We start from the raw sequence: 18,731 nt of genomic DNA, 5'->3' as shown, positions 1-18,731 counted from the left end.
CAAATATACTTCTTGGAAAGTTATTTTTCTGGACAACATTAAATTATTTTGCTGTTTGTTTGTCTAACTAACATATAATTGAAATAACTCTATCGTCCAACATTTATAATGACTTATATAAAATTTTAGACTATATGGTCTTAACATTTTTTTCATACTATTTTCAAATTTTCATAAAGGATATTTAGATCGCGATTTATAGGTCCATAACTTAATGAAAAAATAAAAATATATTATTACTAAACAATTACTCTATTTTGAAAAATTGGTGAAATGTGTTTCAAAAAAAATATTGTCAACTAGAAAATATCAATTAATTCGTTCATAACTCAATATACATATTAAAAAATTATATTATTCACTTGACTGTAAGGAAAGGAGCCACCATTCTCTTTCTTTCTTCTTCCGATCAGGACAAGTGGGTTGGTTCGTTTCGTCCTCCTATCTACGCAAACTCTTCTTTTGAAGAATCTGATTCGTTAACATTGGTATACTGAATTTGCGGCATGGCATAAGCTACGAAAGAAATTCTAAATTAAAATAAATATAATTTTTATTTAAAGAACTTTAAAAGCTTCTTCTTAAAATTTGGCTTTAGGCCACAATATTTGTTGGGCTAAGGGTGAGAAAAGAACATGAAAAATCGAAAAATGACTGAATCGTTTTATATCAATTTTTCAATGAAATTGTAGACTTTTATTTAAGTGTATAACTGTCTCGAATAATTGACTGAATTGTTTTATATCAATTTTTCAATGAAATTGTAGACTTTTATTTAAGTGTATAACTGTCTCGAATAATTGAGATGGTCTTTTAAATTTATAAAAAGAAAATAATAAAAATTTCAAACCGAACTGAATAACTTTACGTGTATGTAAGCATATTTTATATATGTGAAAATTTCGTGGTTTGCTATAATTACCATTCACGACTAACATTATACATTAATCATGTGGGCTGATTTCGTGTTTGTATAATAAACCACATTTGCATATGTATAATTCACCAGAATATACAAATACATATGTATAATATACAGTTATCTAATAAATATACATATACAATTCACCTCTCTCCCACTCTATGCCCTCTCTCGCTCGCCTCTCTCCTCTCTCTCCAAATCTCGCTTGTTTTTTGTACAAATGCATATGTATGATATACAATTATCTAATCAATATACATATACAATTCACCTCTCTCCCATTTAGCCCTCTCTCGCTCAACTCTCTCCTCACTCTTCAAATCTCGCTTGCTTTTTATACAAATGCATATGTATAATATACAATTATCTAACCAATATACATATATAATTCACCTCTCTCCACTCTTCTCGCTCACCTCTCTCCCAATCTCGCTTGCCTCTTTCCTCTCTCTCCCAATCTCGCTTGCCATATATACAAATTAAATACACATGTATGATATACAATTACCTAATCAATATACATATATAATTCATCTCTCTCACACTTTTTGCTCTCTCTCAGCTCTCTCCTCTCTCTCCCCGTCTTGCTCGTCTCTCTCCTCCCTATAACTTGAAGCTACCAAAATTTTAATTATCAAACTATAGCTATGGAGAGTAATTAAGCTATTTTTAGTGGTTATATGTGAAAGTTCTTTATATATTAAGAAAATGTTAATTTAATATATAAATATATTTTAAAACATTTTTTCAAATATAAATAAAACCTAATTTGTAGGTCTCTCGTGACTAGAAGACTTTAGGTCTTTGCTCTTTAATTAGCCTTTATTTAATTATAAGGTTTAACTCAAAATAAATGGTAACAAATATTTTATCATACAATATGACAAAACCTATGCAAGAACTTCTATTAAATGTTTAAGATCAAACAATACGACGACAAAGTTTTACAATCCAGGCTTCTTAGTAAAGAATTGAAGTAAGAAATACTTCTGAAAGAAATAATTTAAAAATAATTTACTTGAGGTGATATTGTAAAAGTAAAAAAATGGAAAATCAATCGAACCATACCGATATCAAAGAAAAATTGTTATGATAGAGACGATTTTAAAAATTGAATTTCGATTATTTATTATAAAATACCCAAAAAATTGAGATTATATTATTTTTAAAAATAATCGTTCGAACCATTTCATTGATAATCCTATAAAGATCTTCTCGCCTCACCCGTTTGGGCTCTCGCTCGAATCGGAACCTTTATGCGTAGGTAGACTTTCGACTCAATCTAATAGCTTACCTATCGGGTTAAGCTACTCTGGATCCCCACTTCTCATTCTTCCTTAACAATATTATACTAGATATATAAAGATGAACTTTACATACAGTCACTCAGAAATAGCTAGTTACTTTCCATAGTGTAACGACCTGTTTAGTTGTTTTGAGCAGCAGATTTTATTTCTGAAAAAACTAGCTGAGGCGACGGACCCCGCGACGGACCGTCATGGGCACGACGGACCGTCGAGGGGGTCTCATTCCAAAATACTTAGAATTCTAAAATTTGGGTACTGAAATCGACTCTCTAAACTTCGTGACGAAATGGCAGGACGACCATCACAGGCATGACGGGCCGTCACAGGGTCTTAAATAAAAAGTGAGTCTCTGAACTCTATGACGACTCAGCAGGACGGCCCATCGCAGGCAGGACGGCCCGTCACAGGCTGCGTAATCCCAGACTGGGTCGGATTTCTTTAAATGTTTTAAGGGACGTTTTGGACTATTCCTGCTATAATTATAAATTTAGTGGGATAATGTGAATAATTTAACTACTTGAGGGTTAAAAGGGATAACCTTGAATTAATTAATGGGTAAATTCACCATCTTTTATACTTAATTATATGCTAATTAGGGTAAAAGAAAGAGGGTTTGAATAAGAAAAATAAAAAGAACAAAGAGAGGGAGAAGAACGATCGAGAGAGAGGAGAAACGAAGAGGAAAACAAAGCTTTGGGGAATTTGCTTGCTTGATCACTAATTTTCGGTGGAGGTAGGTTATGGTTTTTATGCTATTCGTAGTAAACTCTTAATAGCGAATGATATGTATTGGGTAGTGTTGTAAACCCTTCTATATGCTTAATTGTATGCTTGCATGAATGTGATTATATAATTGTGATAAAATAAGCATGATGAAGCTATTGAATCTTAAATCTTGAAAACCCTAATCTACTTTGTTAATGATGATGCCTTGGTATAAAAGAAGGCTTGATGAACATATAGTGAGATTAGGGGATCGGGTGCCACGTTCCGGTACCAGGATAGTATATGAGGATCGGAGTGTCACGTTCCAACACCAGGATAGTATATGGATCGGGTGCCACGTTCCGGTACCAGGATAGTATATGAGGATCAGAGTGTCACGTTCCGACACCAGGATAGTATATGGATCGGGTGCCACGTTCCGGTACCAGGGTAGTATATGAGGATCGGAGTATCACGTTCCGACACCAGGATAGTTATGGATCGGGTGCCATGTTCCGGTACCAGGATAGTATATGAGGATCGGAGTGTCACGTTCCGACACCAAGATAGCTATGGATCGGGTGCCACGTTTCGGTACCAGAGTAGTATATGAGGATCGGAGTGTCACGTACCGACACGAGAGGGATAAAAGATAATGAATCTTGAAAGATGTCAATATACTCAATTTAATGAACCTAATTTCCAAATGAGTATGATGGGGAGGTGTGAGTCCCCATTGATGTGCTTGGTGTTGTGACCAAGGGTTATGGTAACTGTAATGCCGCATGTTGAGTATTGTAGTTGAATTTATGATATTATCTGATATATACTGTTTTCTATTTTGAGTTGGCCGATGATATCTACTCAGTACTTGTGTTTGTACTGACCCCTACTTGTGTGTTTCTTTCTTTGTTATTGTGGAGTACAGTAAACGTACCGTCGTCTTCAACTCAATCGCAACTCTAGCCAATCTTCATTACACCGGATTTCAGGGTGAGCTAACGCTTCTAGCTTGGACTGGATCTTCTTCTTCATGTCTTGATGCCTTGAAGTTTCGGCATGGACTAGTTTTTTATTTATTTTAGCTTTCTAGATACTCTTAGCTTTAGTAATTTGAGGATAGATGTTCTTGTGATGATGACTTCCAGATTTTGGGGATAATAATAAGTGTTTGAATTTTTAGAAGTTATTAATTGATTTGTTAATGAGTTTTTAAGTCTTCCGCATTATTTTCTGTTTATTATTGGTACATGATTGGGGTTTAGATTGGTTGGTTCGCTCACATAAGCGGGTAAGTGTGGGTGCCACTCACGGCTTGATTTGGGTCGTGACTCATAGTTATAATTTGATAATTACAATGCATAGCTACATCTTATAGCGAGGAGAAAGAAGAGAGGCAGTAAGAGAGGACAAAGAATGAGAGAGATGAAGTGTATATGATATCGGTTCGATAAGTGTATATTATATATATGTATTTGTATACATGACAAGCGAACCTGAGAGAGGGAGGAGAGAGGCGGACAAGATTGGGAGAGGGAAGAGAGAGGCGAGTGAGAGAGTGGGAGAGAGGTAATTGTATATGTATATCGGTTAGATAATTGTATATTATACATTATGCATTTGTATATATTGCAAGCGAGATTGGGAGAGGAAGGAGAGAGGCGAGCGACATTGGGAGAGGGAAGAGAGACGGAGAGAAGTGAATTGCAGATAAGTATAAATTATACATATGTATTTGTATATTCTAACGAATTATACATATACAAACGTGACTAATTATCCACACTCAAAGTCAGTCAACATATTAATGTATAATATTGTAACTATGATAATCAATTAAGTAATATGTATAAATTTGCTTAGTCGCATATAAATACTATTAAAATAATATTTTCTCGCTTATTTACGAAATAACAAAATATTAGTTTTAAAAAAAAAGAGAACATTTTTTTTTGGTACCAACACACGAGACTATATACTAAGGAGGGAAACGCTCCAAAAAAGGGAAGAAAAAGGGGGGAAAAAGGAGTGAGAGTTGTGAGTTTTTTGATAAGCCCTAAACACTCCTCAAGTTAACTGTAACCTTCGAGTCTGTGTATATCTTTTGAGTGTTTAAGAGGCAATAGGGTTAGTAAGAAGATGGCGATGGAGGTGAACGAAGAGAAGCCAGTGATGGAAGTCAAGATTGAGGAAGCTTTGCGCTCTCGTATCCAACATTTCAAAGATAATGCCGAGTATGTTTTTCCTGATATTTTTTCTGCTAATTTTCTAGTTTCCATTGATTTAATGTGCAATACTACTTTGATTCACCTTTTTGCAGTCATTTTGATTGATTGAAGTGGTTGTTTTGGGATATGGGTGAGGGTAAGGGGATAGGAACTGAAAAAACATCATGGGTCAATTGGGAATTTTCTGTTGTTGGGATTATCGTGGAGCAGTGAAAGTGCCAGGACCATTGGTTCAGATCTGGAGCTGTATCCAGATCAAGTGTTGGTATTTTCTCTGCTAGTTGTGCCAAAGGGTGCCCATTTTTGTCAGTGGAGTGAAAATTGGAGAAATCTTCTTATTGCCTAAACAAAAGAAAGGGAAAATAAGTTTTCTGAGTGTTACAATAGAGAACACGTTGTTCCACTGAAGCCAGGAGAAGGAGAGGAGAGTTAATCTCAAATTATTTGGGTTTGTTGTATGTTAGTATTGACACACTCTCCAGGTTTTCCCATATATGATATTATATACATGCATCTTTTTAGTATATTTATTGTTAAGTAGGTCTTACATTATTATAGAATCTTTTCTGCGTAGAGAAGGGTCAAATTTGCCTAAGTACTATTCGATATTGAACAATGTTGTGTTATTTTTTGAGAAAGGTAACATTCGTATGCATTGACAAAAACCAGTACATGAATTGTACTGAAAACCATAATTGCAACTTATCAACAAATCAGGATATCTGAATCTAAATTCTAAATAGCGCAAAGGATGACACCTGCTTGTATATGGTGGACTATATGGAGAGAGAGAAATGATAGATGTTATGAAAATAGGGACAATAATCTGCAGGAAGTCAAGCTTAAATGTATTTTGTTGTTCTATTTTTGGTGTACAAATGTCTACTCAAATGAGACTGAGTCAATCATGATTCAATCATAGATGGTTTAGGGTCCACCTAGTTCCTGGTTTAGCATTGGAAGGACTTAAATCTTTTTCTTCTTTTTGTAAATATGGTTTTTCAGTACTACCTAAGTACTGAATGAAATACAATGTTACTAGTGTCAAAAATAAAAAGATCTCAATAATTGACTCAGTATCCTCAAAATACGTCTGTTTACACCAGAAACAAAAAAGTTTGATACAGTTCAATTTGATCCTCTGAAGATCACAACTTTTGCTCTCCAAACATGTAGCATTTATCTCTCTCCTGTCCACCAGATACAGGCTGGGACAATCTTCCATCTATCTCTGTCTGGAGCTCCCCCACTAACAACATTGTGTTATATAGACCTTTGTTTCAATATTACCCCTAATGCTTTTGTTTTTGCCCTTGAACCCCGACGAAACTCCAACTGGATGTTAATGTCAACTCATAGTTTAAAGTTCAGGGGTAAATTTGGTCCTTTTTTTCAAGGCAAGGGCAAATATGAGATGCTTTGCTAACGACAAGGATAAGAATGGACCAAAAGTGTAACAGATGGCAAATTTAAAATTTTGAAACAAATTTAAAACAACAATTTTGAGATGCAAGAGAAATATTGAATCTTTTTATGACTATGATATTTGGAATCTTATGCGAATTACACTAAGTGCCTCTACCTCCCACCAACACAGGCACTGGTATTACAGTCCACCAATGCTTGAATAGATGAGAAGAAATCACCTAGTGTTTTTGTCTAAACTGGGATTATAACCTTAGATCTCATGGTTCTAACCCACTCCATTAACCAAGAGACAACACTTAAGTGCTACAGGAGATATTCTGAATTAACAACAATGTTTTCATATAATTGGTCTCTGTTATCAAACTGAAATAGATGAGCAATCTGATCAATACTTGGGAAATAAATTCAACAATATCTCTATGACCAAGAGCTACTTGTGGAAATGAGAGAGTAGACAGTTTTACTCCTTGAGCAGCTCAAGTGTGATCTTGTAACCTTACCCATTTGTCTAAAATTGGGGTGGGTAGCTGTAAAACTGATTATGTTAGGATATTTAGGGTTAATAGCAACAGATGTTGTTCATGCATGATCTTCTACTCAAAGAGCTCTTTCTTTCTTCATATGGGGCACAAACAGCATGAAAGTATTGTTCCATGTTCTAGAGGTCTTCAAGTCTCGACATTTCAATTCGCGTTGAATGTTACAAATACAATGGAAGTGTATTGAACCAACAACATACAATAAATGCTTTTATTATGGACACTTTATTATATCAAACTTTTATTATGGACACTTAATTATATAAAAAATTTATTGATCTAATGTTTGTTGGGTGTCTTCGAATTCATGGTGCAGCTCCTTCACTTTGGAGAGGGTCCGTAGACTGATAGAGGAAGACTTGGAGCTTGAAAAGTATGCTCTTGATGTGCATAAACGATTCATTAAGCAGATCTTGGAGAAGGTAATGTTATTGTTTCTTAGTTTATAAATGGTACATTTTGTGTATTCTGTTCCGCATCATCTTGCTATTTATTGTATTTCTTAATGTATGAAATGATTATTGGATTTTCACATTTTATGTACTCTTAAGCTGTCTAATGTTTTGATTATTATGTTTCTGCATTGTCTTTCTATTCATTGTATTTCATAATGTATGAGGTATATAATCATGTCATTATGAGCCTGTTTGGCTCAGCTTAAAAGCTGGTCAAACTGACTTAAAAGCTGGTTTTTGACTTATTTAACTGTTTGGCAATACTCAAAACAGCTTATTTTAAGTTAAAAAAAAACTTATTTTAAGCCAAAAGTTAAAAGCTGGGGTAGGAGTGCTTTTTTTTTTAGCTTATAAGCTGTTTTAAGTTGACCATATTTTTATGTTTTTTCCCTTAATATTTTTATACAATATCCAAATTATCCATATAACCCTAACATCTCTTTCTTCTATTTTTCCCTTTTCACGTTTGGCATAACAACTTCAGCACTTTTATCCAAACGCATAACTGCTTATTTTAAAAATAAGTTTCAGCACTTTCAAAAGTACTTTTTTAAAGCTGCTTTTATTAAGCCCATCCAAACGGGCCCTAAGTTAAGAGTCCTTTAAATTTTGTAATGGAACTAACGTTCTTGTTTGTATCTACTGCATCTTCTTGATGCCTTCAATGAAACTGTAAAAATCAAAAGGTCATTTAAAACATCTAAATTGGTTGTAATATATTCAGTGAATATTGACTAGCTTTTAACACGAAATCTCAAATTTTCGATGCCTAATCATTAAATATTAACTCATAGTTTTCTTATGACATTAGCATACAATTGGTCAACTATATTTATTGTCTAAGGCCACATTTTCAAGATAGAGCCCACGCGAGCCCATTGCCTTGGCACCTGGCTGTGTACCCAGCTTTGGGGCTTAACAGAGCCTCAAGCAAGCCTTAAAATGACACCCTTTTTATGAGAAAATTATTCTTATGGTTACTTTTACTTAGACTTCTAGGTAGTTGTTTGGTCAGTTCAGAGTGACATTCTCCATCTGTGATTAATTTAATGAGAGTTATGCAGTTATGCTTCAGACTGTAATGCTTTCAGTAGCTATTTTCTGCAAGCTCTTCTTCAATTTGTCATTTTTGCACTTTTGGCATGTTACATTATATGCCCTCGCATGAAAAGGCCTTTTACAGTTTCTAATTGTTTTTTGTTTGACATGCTAGCTAATGGAGGATGCTGCTGCTGATGGTGTCCCTAAGGATTCCCAGGAAAATTTGGAAAAAGATACTTCTTTGACTAAACAAGAAAAAGAAGTGCTCGAGTCCCCCAAAAAGCAAGTGATAAAGAAAGATATCAAAGAGCCAGCACTTGATCAAGCAGAAATGGATGATTCTCCTATAATGGGCGTTATGAGCTCGAAATCTGAGTCAGTGGATGCTCAAAGTCTAAAGGTAAGTGAGAGCTCAATAAAGAAGGCCATCTGGGAGAGAGCTGATCACTTCAGAGATAATTCCGAGTACGTATCTTTCATTGCTAGCTGTTTACCATTCTATCTTTTACAGCTATGACTCTGTACCTGCCGGTTCTCCTGACAATTGCTTGGGAACACTTTAGTATGCTTGTTCATAGCTTTAGCTCCTCTTTTCATTCCAAGTTGTTTACATCTGTTCCCCGGAATGACTAATGACTTTGGCCTTGACCAGTGGTAGATTCTTCCCAGATCATGTTGCTTCAAATTCGCTGAGGCAGTTATGTGGGACATAACCCCTGCTGTTTGAAAGTTGTTGGGAGAAAAGGAATGAGATAAACATGTTAGTGAAATAGTCTACTGTTGCCTTTCATCCTATGGTGCCACCTGACCCCTTTTGAACTATTACTTGAATGACAAGAATTCTAGAGCATCACTTTTCTTCCCCCTTTTATCTCACCTGTATATCCTAAATAAGGACATCCAACAGAAGCTCCTTCCATTATACAATATAATGGAAATATAAATCTAAAGCTCAATCTTGAATTATAGAAAAATAATAATAATAATAATAATAATAATAATAACAACAACAACAACAACTATGAGTCCCAAACAAGTTGGGGTTACTATATGAATCCTCACTTTAAGCAAAGTGCAAAGGTTCTTGTTCTCTCTCTTTCTTTCCTTCCGCTTCTCTTTTTCTTTACTTTCTTTGGGTCCTCTATTGTTGTTGAAATCCAGAAGAATCTTCACAAGTAGTACCTAAGGGGATGGCCGAGTAGTTGAAGCTTAGGAGCAACAATATCAAGAATCCAAGTTTGAATTTGACCTGCAACACTCAGTCTGAGCCCGTTTAGTCTAACCTTTATGAGCAGGTTTACCCGGCAACTCCACTTGTGGACTGTAGCAAGTTACTTGGTGTTTTAGTTGAGTCGCATAAGGTGGCTCCTACACAAGCCTTGATGGTGAAATAATTAGAAAAATCAAGTCTTCATGAGTAATTGTGCTGTTATATACTTGATAATGTGGCAAAATGAGTTTTCAATGAAGACTTTCTGCATTCAACCTAATGGGTTATAAATGGATGATAATTCATAATAGCTTTAGGTTATCCAAATTTTACAAGTCCTCTTTTTTAATATCATATGCTCTTTAATACCTTGTTATCACTTATCTCTTATCAAAACAAAAACCTAGTTGTAGTGAAACCATTATATCACCCATTGGGTATTTCTTCTATCCATTTTACCACGTGTAATATCTATAGAACTTCATTCATGGCATTCAAAGACCAATTATGATAATTGAATGGCAGTAAAGATATAAATTGGTTGATGACTCGTGTAAAGAAAGGTTAGGGGTCCATTTTTATCGACCTTATTTTTGTTGTTTCTTATTTCTTGTAATGACAATGTTGGATATTTAAGCTAATAAATTTTGTTGAGATGGGAAAACATTTCTGTTATGTTCTCCAAAAAATTCACACAAAACAAGAGTTCAGTATCTTGCTTTTGTTACAAACTGAGGCTTATTCACTTTAATCAAAGTTAGTTATTTAATCTGACTGAATTGCTGAAATATGGTTTGAGGGTTCACTTTTGTCATGCCCTTAATAATCAACTGACTGATGCCTTTGGAAACTGATATGGAATAGTAGAAGTCCATGAAGTTCTTCATTGGTTAGGAAAATTCTCCTTACATAATACAAATGATACACACATGCATGTTTTGGTGCATTCGGATGGAAGAAATAGAAGGGCATCTCAAGGAGAAGAGTTGTCCTTCAATAGGTTTATAATTTGTCGGTTTCTTAGCTCTTTTTTCATTGTTATTTTTGCTGCAAAGGAACTTATGCTTCATAAAATGAGGAGATCATAAGCTTTTTGGTAGAACTAAACATTTGTAGCTGACTGACTGAGTTGACTTATTTGTTATTTTTGAAGAAACTGGTGCATCTCTTCCTGCAAGGAGTGTACTATATTCTGGTTGCTTTTTGCACTCTCAGTGCCCTGCTAATGAGAATTCGTAACTGTTACTTTTCAAATGAAATAATGAGCAAATTACTCAAGAAAGAAACTACACAGAAGAAATAGAATGCACTTTGTGCTTCATTTCTTCTAAGATTAGACAGCGTTTAGGCCTGTTTCTGTGCTAATTATTGGTTTCAGGAGTCTTCAATTGGTGTAATTTGTTGAAATTGTTTTGGATGTGCTTTGGGGGAAGCTTTATTCTGAATTGGAGTATGTGATAAGTGTTTTGAGAATATTATGACATACCCAGTGTATAGTGGGGTCTAGGGAGGGTAGGATGTATGCGAACCTGGTGTTTTGGCAATATTTGCCATAATAGTTCAATATAATGGCAGCTTCAAAATAGTGAGAATGTAGAGTTGGGTTGAGTCAAATTCTTCGTAATGGTATGATGTTGCACGAGGATTTGCCTAGATGGATAAGAGATGAAAAGCTGATAAGCAGCAGTGAAGGAAATAGTTTTTAGCTATAATCCACATTAATACTGGAAAGATATCAGACAAAATGTTCTTTTTCTTTTAAAAGAAAAAATACAGATATTGGTTTTCAATCACGAGACATTGAGCTAGTCACTAGTCAAATAGGCCCTTGATTGTCAGGCGAGTACTGTTAGTTGATTCTTTCCACTTTCTCTAACATTTTACTTTTAAAAGAAGATAGAGCCTTTTTAGCTGGTTTTATGTATTATTGGTGAATACACCTAACCACTTCTTTAAGAGTTTGATCTATTTCAATTGCATCTCTTCTCTCAAAGGTTTTATTTACTTATTTTTTATGCAATGTTGGCCTTTCATTATCTTGTTCTTTTCCTTTTCTGTGTTTCAACTGTTTCAAGTGAATGTTTTATCTCAGGTCAATAACTCTGGCTGGTGTTCGTAGACTTTTGGAAGAAGATCTTGGTCTTGAGAAAAATACTCTTGATGCCTTTAAGAAGTTTATTCATAGTCAAATAGATGAGGTGGTATTTTGTTTCAAACAACCTCTTTACTTCCAAGAGGAGTATGTTTGTTAATCATCACAGTTTTTTTAACAGGTGTTAATACCTTCTGAAGCTCCTAAATCTAGCAGTGTTAAGAAAAGCCCTGAAAACAAAAGTAAAACAGCAAAGAAGAGTGGTGAAAACTCCAATTCTAGCAGCAAACGTAAACGTATAGCAGAAAAAGTAAAATCAGGAAAGAATTCTGCTGCAAAAGAAACAGTTGAGAAATCTGAAGGACTGAAGAAACGGAAAAAACCTAATTCAGAAGATAATGTCCCTGCAGAAAATCAGAAAGAAGTTTCTAAGAATCTGTCAGATGAAGATAGTGACGGAGACACTGATAAGAGTGATTCTGAAGATGGTCAATCTGGATCGTCGGCTGAAATAATATCTGACAAGGTGAGTTATGATATTTTCCATATAATATTATGTTAGAAACCCTCCCCATGCTCGTATATGATTCTTATTCATTAAACTAACTGCAGGAGAAAGTTGTAAAGGGAGCATCAGCTAATACTGGATACGGAAAACGTGTGGAACATCTGAAATCAATCTTCAAAGCTTGTGGGATGAGGTTTGTCTTTTTGTAAGATTTCTAATTATCTGTAACTGATGCTCAGATGACATTCTAATTGAAACGTTCTACCTTCCCACCAGTGTTGCTCCTTTTCTTTATAAGAGAGCCAAACAGGTATCTGACGACAAACGTGAAGGCTTCCTGATAAAGGAGTTAGAAAAGATGCTTTCTGCAGAAGGACTATCATCGAACCCCACCGAAAAAGGTACTTTATGACTAAAAGTGTCTAATGGAGTAGTAAGATGTTGTGACTGTGTTAGCTATAACAAATTTTCAGTTGAAATGGTATATAACTTCTTCACTTCTCTGCTACTTTAAGTTGCTTCTTTTACCTGCTCCTTCTGAGCACACGACAAAGTTCCTAGGGAGGTTCTATGGAGATGTCTGGGTCTAGACGTGTACAATGGCTTATATTGGGAGTTGGGACAAATAAGGACATGTATGATGGTGCCAAGACCCGAGTAAGAGCAGTAGGAAACATGGAAATTTCTCGGTCATGATGGGGTTGTATCAGGGCTCAGCCCGTAGCCTGTTTTGTTTGTCTTAGTGATGACTCAATTAACGCGATATATCCAGTGGATGTGCTGTGGTGTATGTTCTTTGCTGTGACATAGTATTGATTGTCGAGACATTCAAGGGAGTTAACAAGCAATTGGAAGCTTGGAGACATGTATTAGAGTCTAAAAATGTTTTAGGTTAAGCAGGAGTAAGACAAAGTACCTAGTGTGCAAGTTCAGTGACATAGCACGCGATGCAGAAGGTAGAAGTGAAGATTGATACACAATTGTACCCAGGAGAAGCAGTTTCAAGTATCTTGGATCTGTAGTATACAAGGTAACAAATTTTGAAGAGGAGGTGCAGTTTTATAAAAATATGTGCCAGTGACAAGGCTCCACTTGATAGATTCCCAAAGAGCTTTTTCCAAAAATATGTGCCAGTGACAAGGCTTCCCGACTTGATGGATTCCCAATGAGCTTTTTCCAAACTTTTTGGGTAATGCTTAAAGTAGACATAATGGGGACTTTGCAGCATTCTCATCAGCATCAGATGTTTGAAAAGAACCTGATTGCTACTTCCGTGGCTCTTTTTCCCAAGAAGAATAGTACAACTGAACTTGGAGATTTTAGGCCATTAAGTCTCATAAGTGGTGTTTATAAAATCATTGCCAAGCTGTTAGTAGAAAGGTTGAAAAAGGGTGGTGCACAAACTGGTCAACAAACAGATGACTTTCATTAAAGGAAGACAAATAATGGATGTTGCACTAATGGCTACTGAATGTATGGATTCTAGGCTAAGAAGTGATGATCCAGGTATTATGTGCAAAGTTGACATTGAAAAAGGCATATGATCATGTGAGCTGGGAATATCTTTTGATTATTCTGAATCAGATGGGGTTTGGTGTTAAGTGGCTGAAGTGGATGAGCTTTTGTATCAAAACTGTTAGATTCTTTGTCATTGTAAATGGAGAACCTGTGGAGGGGTTTTACCTTTAGAGAGGACTCAGACAAGGTGATCCTCTTTCACCTTTCCTCTTCATCATAGCCATGGAAGGACTCAATGGCATGGTAAGAACAACAATGCAAAAGAAATTGCTCATGCGGATGGCACAATTATCTTTTGTGATCCAGATGCAGGACAAGTCAGCTTTACAAAGTGGAGTTGCTGTACCTATTCCTGGGAGGTAGATTGATTCTGATTCATGCAGTACTAGATTCTCTACTTATGTGATGTCTATGTTTCCAATTCCAGCTGGGGGTGGTGGATAAATTTGACAAGCTTAGAAGGTATTTTCTATGGAATGGAGTCAAGGAGAATAAAGGCTTCCGTTCAGTGAAATGGGATGTTCAACTTGAGAAGATTCTTTTTTTTTTTATGACAAGGGAACCCACAGCCGCTACCCTTTGGGTGCGCACAGAGTAAAACCCGCTCCTATGCAATAGCTCGCAAACCACATAGGAGAGGTAACCCACACTAGGCAAGCCCGGTGCTACGAGCTCGACCCTGAAGCCAAACCTCTTGCTTTCGCTGGCAAGGGGTTTCGAACTTCAGACCTCCAACATGGAAGTTCAAGCCCAAACCACTGGGCCACCCTGAAGGGTTGAGAAGAAATTAAGGGGTCTTGGAATCTGAAATTACACAATAGTGAATTACACTAGTTGACTTTTGATGAAGTGGTTATGGGGATTTACTTTTTTTTAATGACAAGGAAACCCGCAACCGCTACCCTATGGGTGTGCACAGGGTAAAACCCCGCTCCTATGCAATAGCTTGCAAATCACATAGGAGAGGTAACCGCACTAGGCAAGCTCAGTGCGATGAGCTTGACCCAGAAGGCAAACCCCTTGCCTTCGCTAGTGAGGAGTTCCAAACTTGAGACCTCCAACATGCGAATATGCTAATGAAGACCGAGCATTATGGAAGGAGGTGATCATGAAAAATATGGACAGTCAAGTCAATAGTGCAATGGTGTAGTGGTCAGCACTTGTAGTGTATCAGTTTGGAGGACTATCAGAAACTTATGGATTACCTTTAGTAAGTATGTAGAAGGTTAGTTGGTAGCTGAGCGTTGTAGCACCTTTATGTGGGAGAGACATGAGGCTAGTTTTCTCTTTCCCTTGTCTCCTTTTTATAGTATTTCTGCTTAGTACTGGCATAGTATCTTTTACTTTGTCCATTTCTTGCATGTTGCTTTTTTTGGCTGTCCATCTTGACACCTCGTTGCTGTTATTTTTTCCATTTCCAGCCTGTCTTGGTTTCACATTGTAGTTGATTTGTATCTTGCTAGTGTGCTGTCATACTTTTCATGTGAACACGCTTCATTTTCTTTTCTTTTGAACCGAGGATCTATCAGAAACAATCTTAGAAAGGTAGGGTAAGGTCTACATACATCCTACCCTCCCCAAACACCCACTTGTAGGATAGATATGTTGTTGATTATTGTCTAGTTGGGAATTGTTAAAAGTGTAGCTTTGTAGGTGCATATATGGGGAAGTTCTGTTGTGTAACTTTTTGCTGATGCCATTTGCCAGAAATCAAAGAAGTCAAAAAGAGAAAGCAAACAGCAAAAGAATTGGAAGGTATTGACTTAAGCAACATTGTTTCAAATACACGAAGGAGATCAACGACCAGCTTTGTGGATCCTCCAAGACCCAAGTCACCACCTAAAAATGATAAGAATGATGACAAGGATGGTGATAGCGATGCCGATGATGGAAGTGATGATGACAAAGACGATGATGACGATGAAGATGATGAGAGCAGTCAGAGTGATGAGGAGTTCAATGGAGGTATATTATATTTGTTACTCCCTATATGACTTACTTCTCTTTTTAGTCAGTTCCAAAAAAATGACACATTTCTATATGAAGTAATAATTGAACTTTAAAATGTTCATTTTACTCTTAATGAAATGATTTATACAGCCACACAAATATCTATCGATTATTTTAGACCACAAGTTTCAAAAACCTTTCTTTCTTGAACTTCATGCCGAGTCAAAATAACTCATATAAAATGGGACTGAGGGAGTAGCAACTATATATTCTACAGTGGCGGTTTGCTGATTTGAGATACTTTAACCTTCTAGGAATTAACTTTCTTGTTCAGTTGGTTTTCAACTGCATTTTCCATTTTTCCTCACCATGGCTTCCTAACTGCTCTAACAATTTTCCTCTTTTCTTTGGTTGAAGTTCCATAAAAGCAATATTCCTCCTCATTCTCCTTCAGCATATGTTGGCAGTATCCCTATTAAGTTGTACCACTGGCCTAAAGATATATCACTTGAAATTTGTGTGCAACTAGAATAATACAGTGGAAACACAACTATTTTAGTGTACTAACTTTTGCACCTGTTCTCCACCTGATTGATGATCAATTGCATAAACTCATCATACAAATGTTACTCGTCTCTAAAACACCCTTTTCCGTGGCAGATGATGATGAGGACAGTGAATGAAGTTTTCTGGTGACTGAAGATTATAATTTACAGATCAGGGACGGTCTTTCCAATGTATCAATAGTTTCAGTTTCTCAACTTAGATTTGGGAGCTGATGTTTAATGTATTTTAGAAGTATATTTACAAAGAGTTGTGATATTTAGCTTTGTTTAGAAGTATTGAACTTAGCCAGTCATGGATATTAGATACCATATTTGTTAGTTATCGAGGGACGTTGTACATGGAACATCTTTGCTTGTGCATTGTAGGTGGTGATAATCTTCATGTTTATGGTGGTAGCAGTGTTTTACAAGGCTTCTTGCCACAAGGCGAGTCTAAGTGGTAAGACTCTTGTCTTACAAGGCCTATGCCCAAATTTTCGACTCTGCGTCCCCAAAGTGCATTGGACGCCCAGCTCTTCATTTCATCTCATCAGTTTTGATTTGGAATTCTTCTCAATTAACCTTTTGCTTGTCGAAGTCGTCTTCATTTATTTCAATTTTCAAGTATGAAGTTTGAGAAAATTTCAACCCTAAATTGACATGTTCTTTTATTGCGAAGTGAGTGAGGGTTTGGATTCAGTTTTAACCTGGTTTTTGGGAATTGTCAAACCTTATGTTTTCATTTGCTATTGGTTTTTAGTTCTTAGTTGAGTATTTTTAGTGGTTCATTTTTTAATTTTTTTTTTCATTTGAAACAATGTGGTCCTTTATAAGTTCGTTAGGGAAGAACCTGATTACTTTTTATCTGTTAGTGGGTGTGGTAGCTCACTATTGTTAATTAGTACTAAAAGAATAATATATTTCCTTGTTTTGCAAACAATTGATGACACTATCATTCAACTATCTTGGTCCTACTTATGTAGTAAGATTGCACAAAGGTGAACTTTTTTATTTAAAATTTTATTAATCTTGGAGAGTAGTTTTGAAACATCGCAAAGTTTTTTTATTTTTATAATATATTGGACTTTTTTTTTACCATATTAAGATATTGTTTAAAGCAATTCACTAAAATAACATGTTTTTTAAAAAAATTTATAACCAATATAGATATATTTCACTGTAACATTTTAGGGTATATATATATATATTTTTTTAGATTCATTTCAGTTGTGTGCTAACGGCTTTGAGTTGAAAAATGTTACTATTAGTAACATTTGAAGCTTATAATACATTATTTTGAATCACGTTTTAGAAGATAAACATTTCTTAAGAGTCCAATCACATGCCACTGAATTCTGTAAATTTAGAATAACGCCTAGATTTGATTGAGTGAACTTGATTGAAGCAAGTGCACTAGTGTCAGATAAATTAGTCATAATGTTTTTTTTTGAATTATAAAATGATACAAAGTTAGTGGCATTTGAAAGAAAACTCAGACCCACAATTTTCATATGTCATCGCTCACCTAATTCATTACTTACTAAAAGATGTGGTAGTATACATTGTTTGTCTTCACAAGAAGCACACATTGATTGCATGTAGTTTTTTATCAAATTTTTTGTGGGTGTTTGTGATGATTTAATTAATTGTGTGTGTTAGTGAGAATGAGTAATTATAGGTAGTTATAAATTCAAATGAGGTATGAACCGTGAAATAGAATTTTACTATATTCGAAAATAACATCTAAAGCCAAAATTATGAACGTTCTAAATTTTTCATATTTACAACTACACTGGTGTATGATAAAATGGTCTGAATGCTTTACTTGAATTATGCAACATATCTAGACTAGGTAGACTTCAATAACAATGAATTATCCAAGAAAAAATGCAGACAACTACAATCAATTGAAATTAATAGGTATATTAGATGTGTCTGCTTCAAACATAAATCACGTATTTAATGTAAAATATTACTCTCAGTAACGTTTAATAACTATATTTTTATGATTGACACGTTACCGTGAGCAACGTTTTAGGAGTAGAATGTGACTCAAAGTAACGTACTATGAAACATTACTCAAAGCAACTTTTCTCACTTTAACGCCGTCAGCACAAAACTGTATTTTGTAAAATAAAATACACTCTAAAACATTACTGTAAAATACGTCTATACTGGTTTTGTAAGATATTATATTAATTTTATACATAATTAACTTACCTTCTCATCAATTATCAAACATTGTATTTCTTATGCATTACTACTCATTTTAGTGAATGATTT

The 18,731-nt window shown here is 35.3% G+C and overlaps 1 protein-coding gene across 1 annotated transcript; it reads left to right on the top strand.

Moving 5' to 3' along the window:
• Nucleotides 1-4,846: 4,846 nt before the first annotated feature.
• On the top strand, nucleotides 4,847-16,857 carry LOC101246887 (suppressor protein SRP40-like). The gene is made up of 9 exons (XM_069291753.1): nucleotides 4,847-5,168; nucleotides 7,446-7,551; nucleotides 8,798-9,090; nucleotides 11,928-12,033; nucleotides 12,109-12,453; nucleotides 12,540-12,628; nucleotides 12,712-12,836; nucleotides 15,661-15,918; nucleotides 16,564-16,857. The coding sequence occupies exons 1-9, from the start codon at nucleotides 5,074-5,076 to the stop codon at nucleotides 16,584-16,586; spliced, it is 1,440 nt and encodes a 479-aa protein (XP_069147854.1). The 5' UTR covers nucleotides 4,847-5,073; the 3' UTR covers nucleotides 16,587-16,857.
• The last annotated feature ends 1,874 nt before the right edge of the window (nucleotides 16,858-18,731 follow it).

The sequence above is a fragment of the Solanum lycopersicum genome, chromosome 11, assembly GCF_036512215.1.
Source record: "Solanum lycopersicum chromosome 11, SLM_r2.1".
Classification (NCBI taxonomy): Eukaryota; Viridiplantae; Streptophyta; class Magnoliopsida; order Solanales; family Solanaceae; genus Solanum; species Solanum lycopersicum.
The sequence above is the reverse complement of the archived record's forward strand: the minus strand, read 5'-3'. Positions and strand labels throughout refer to the sequence as shown.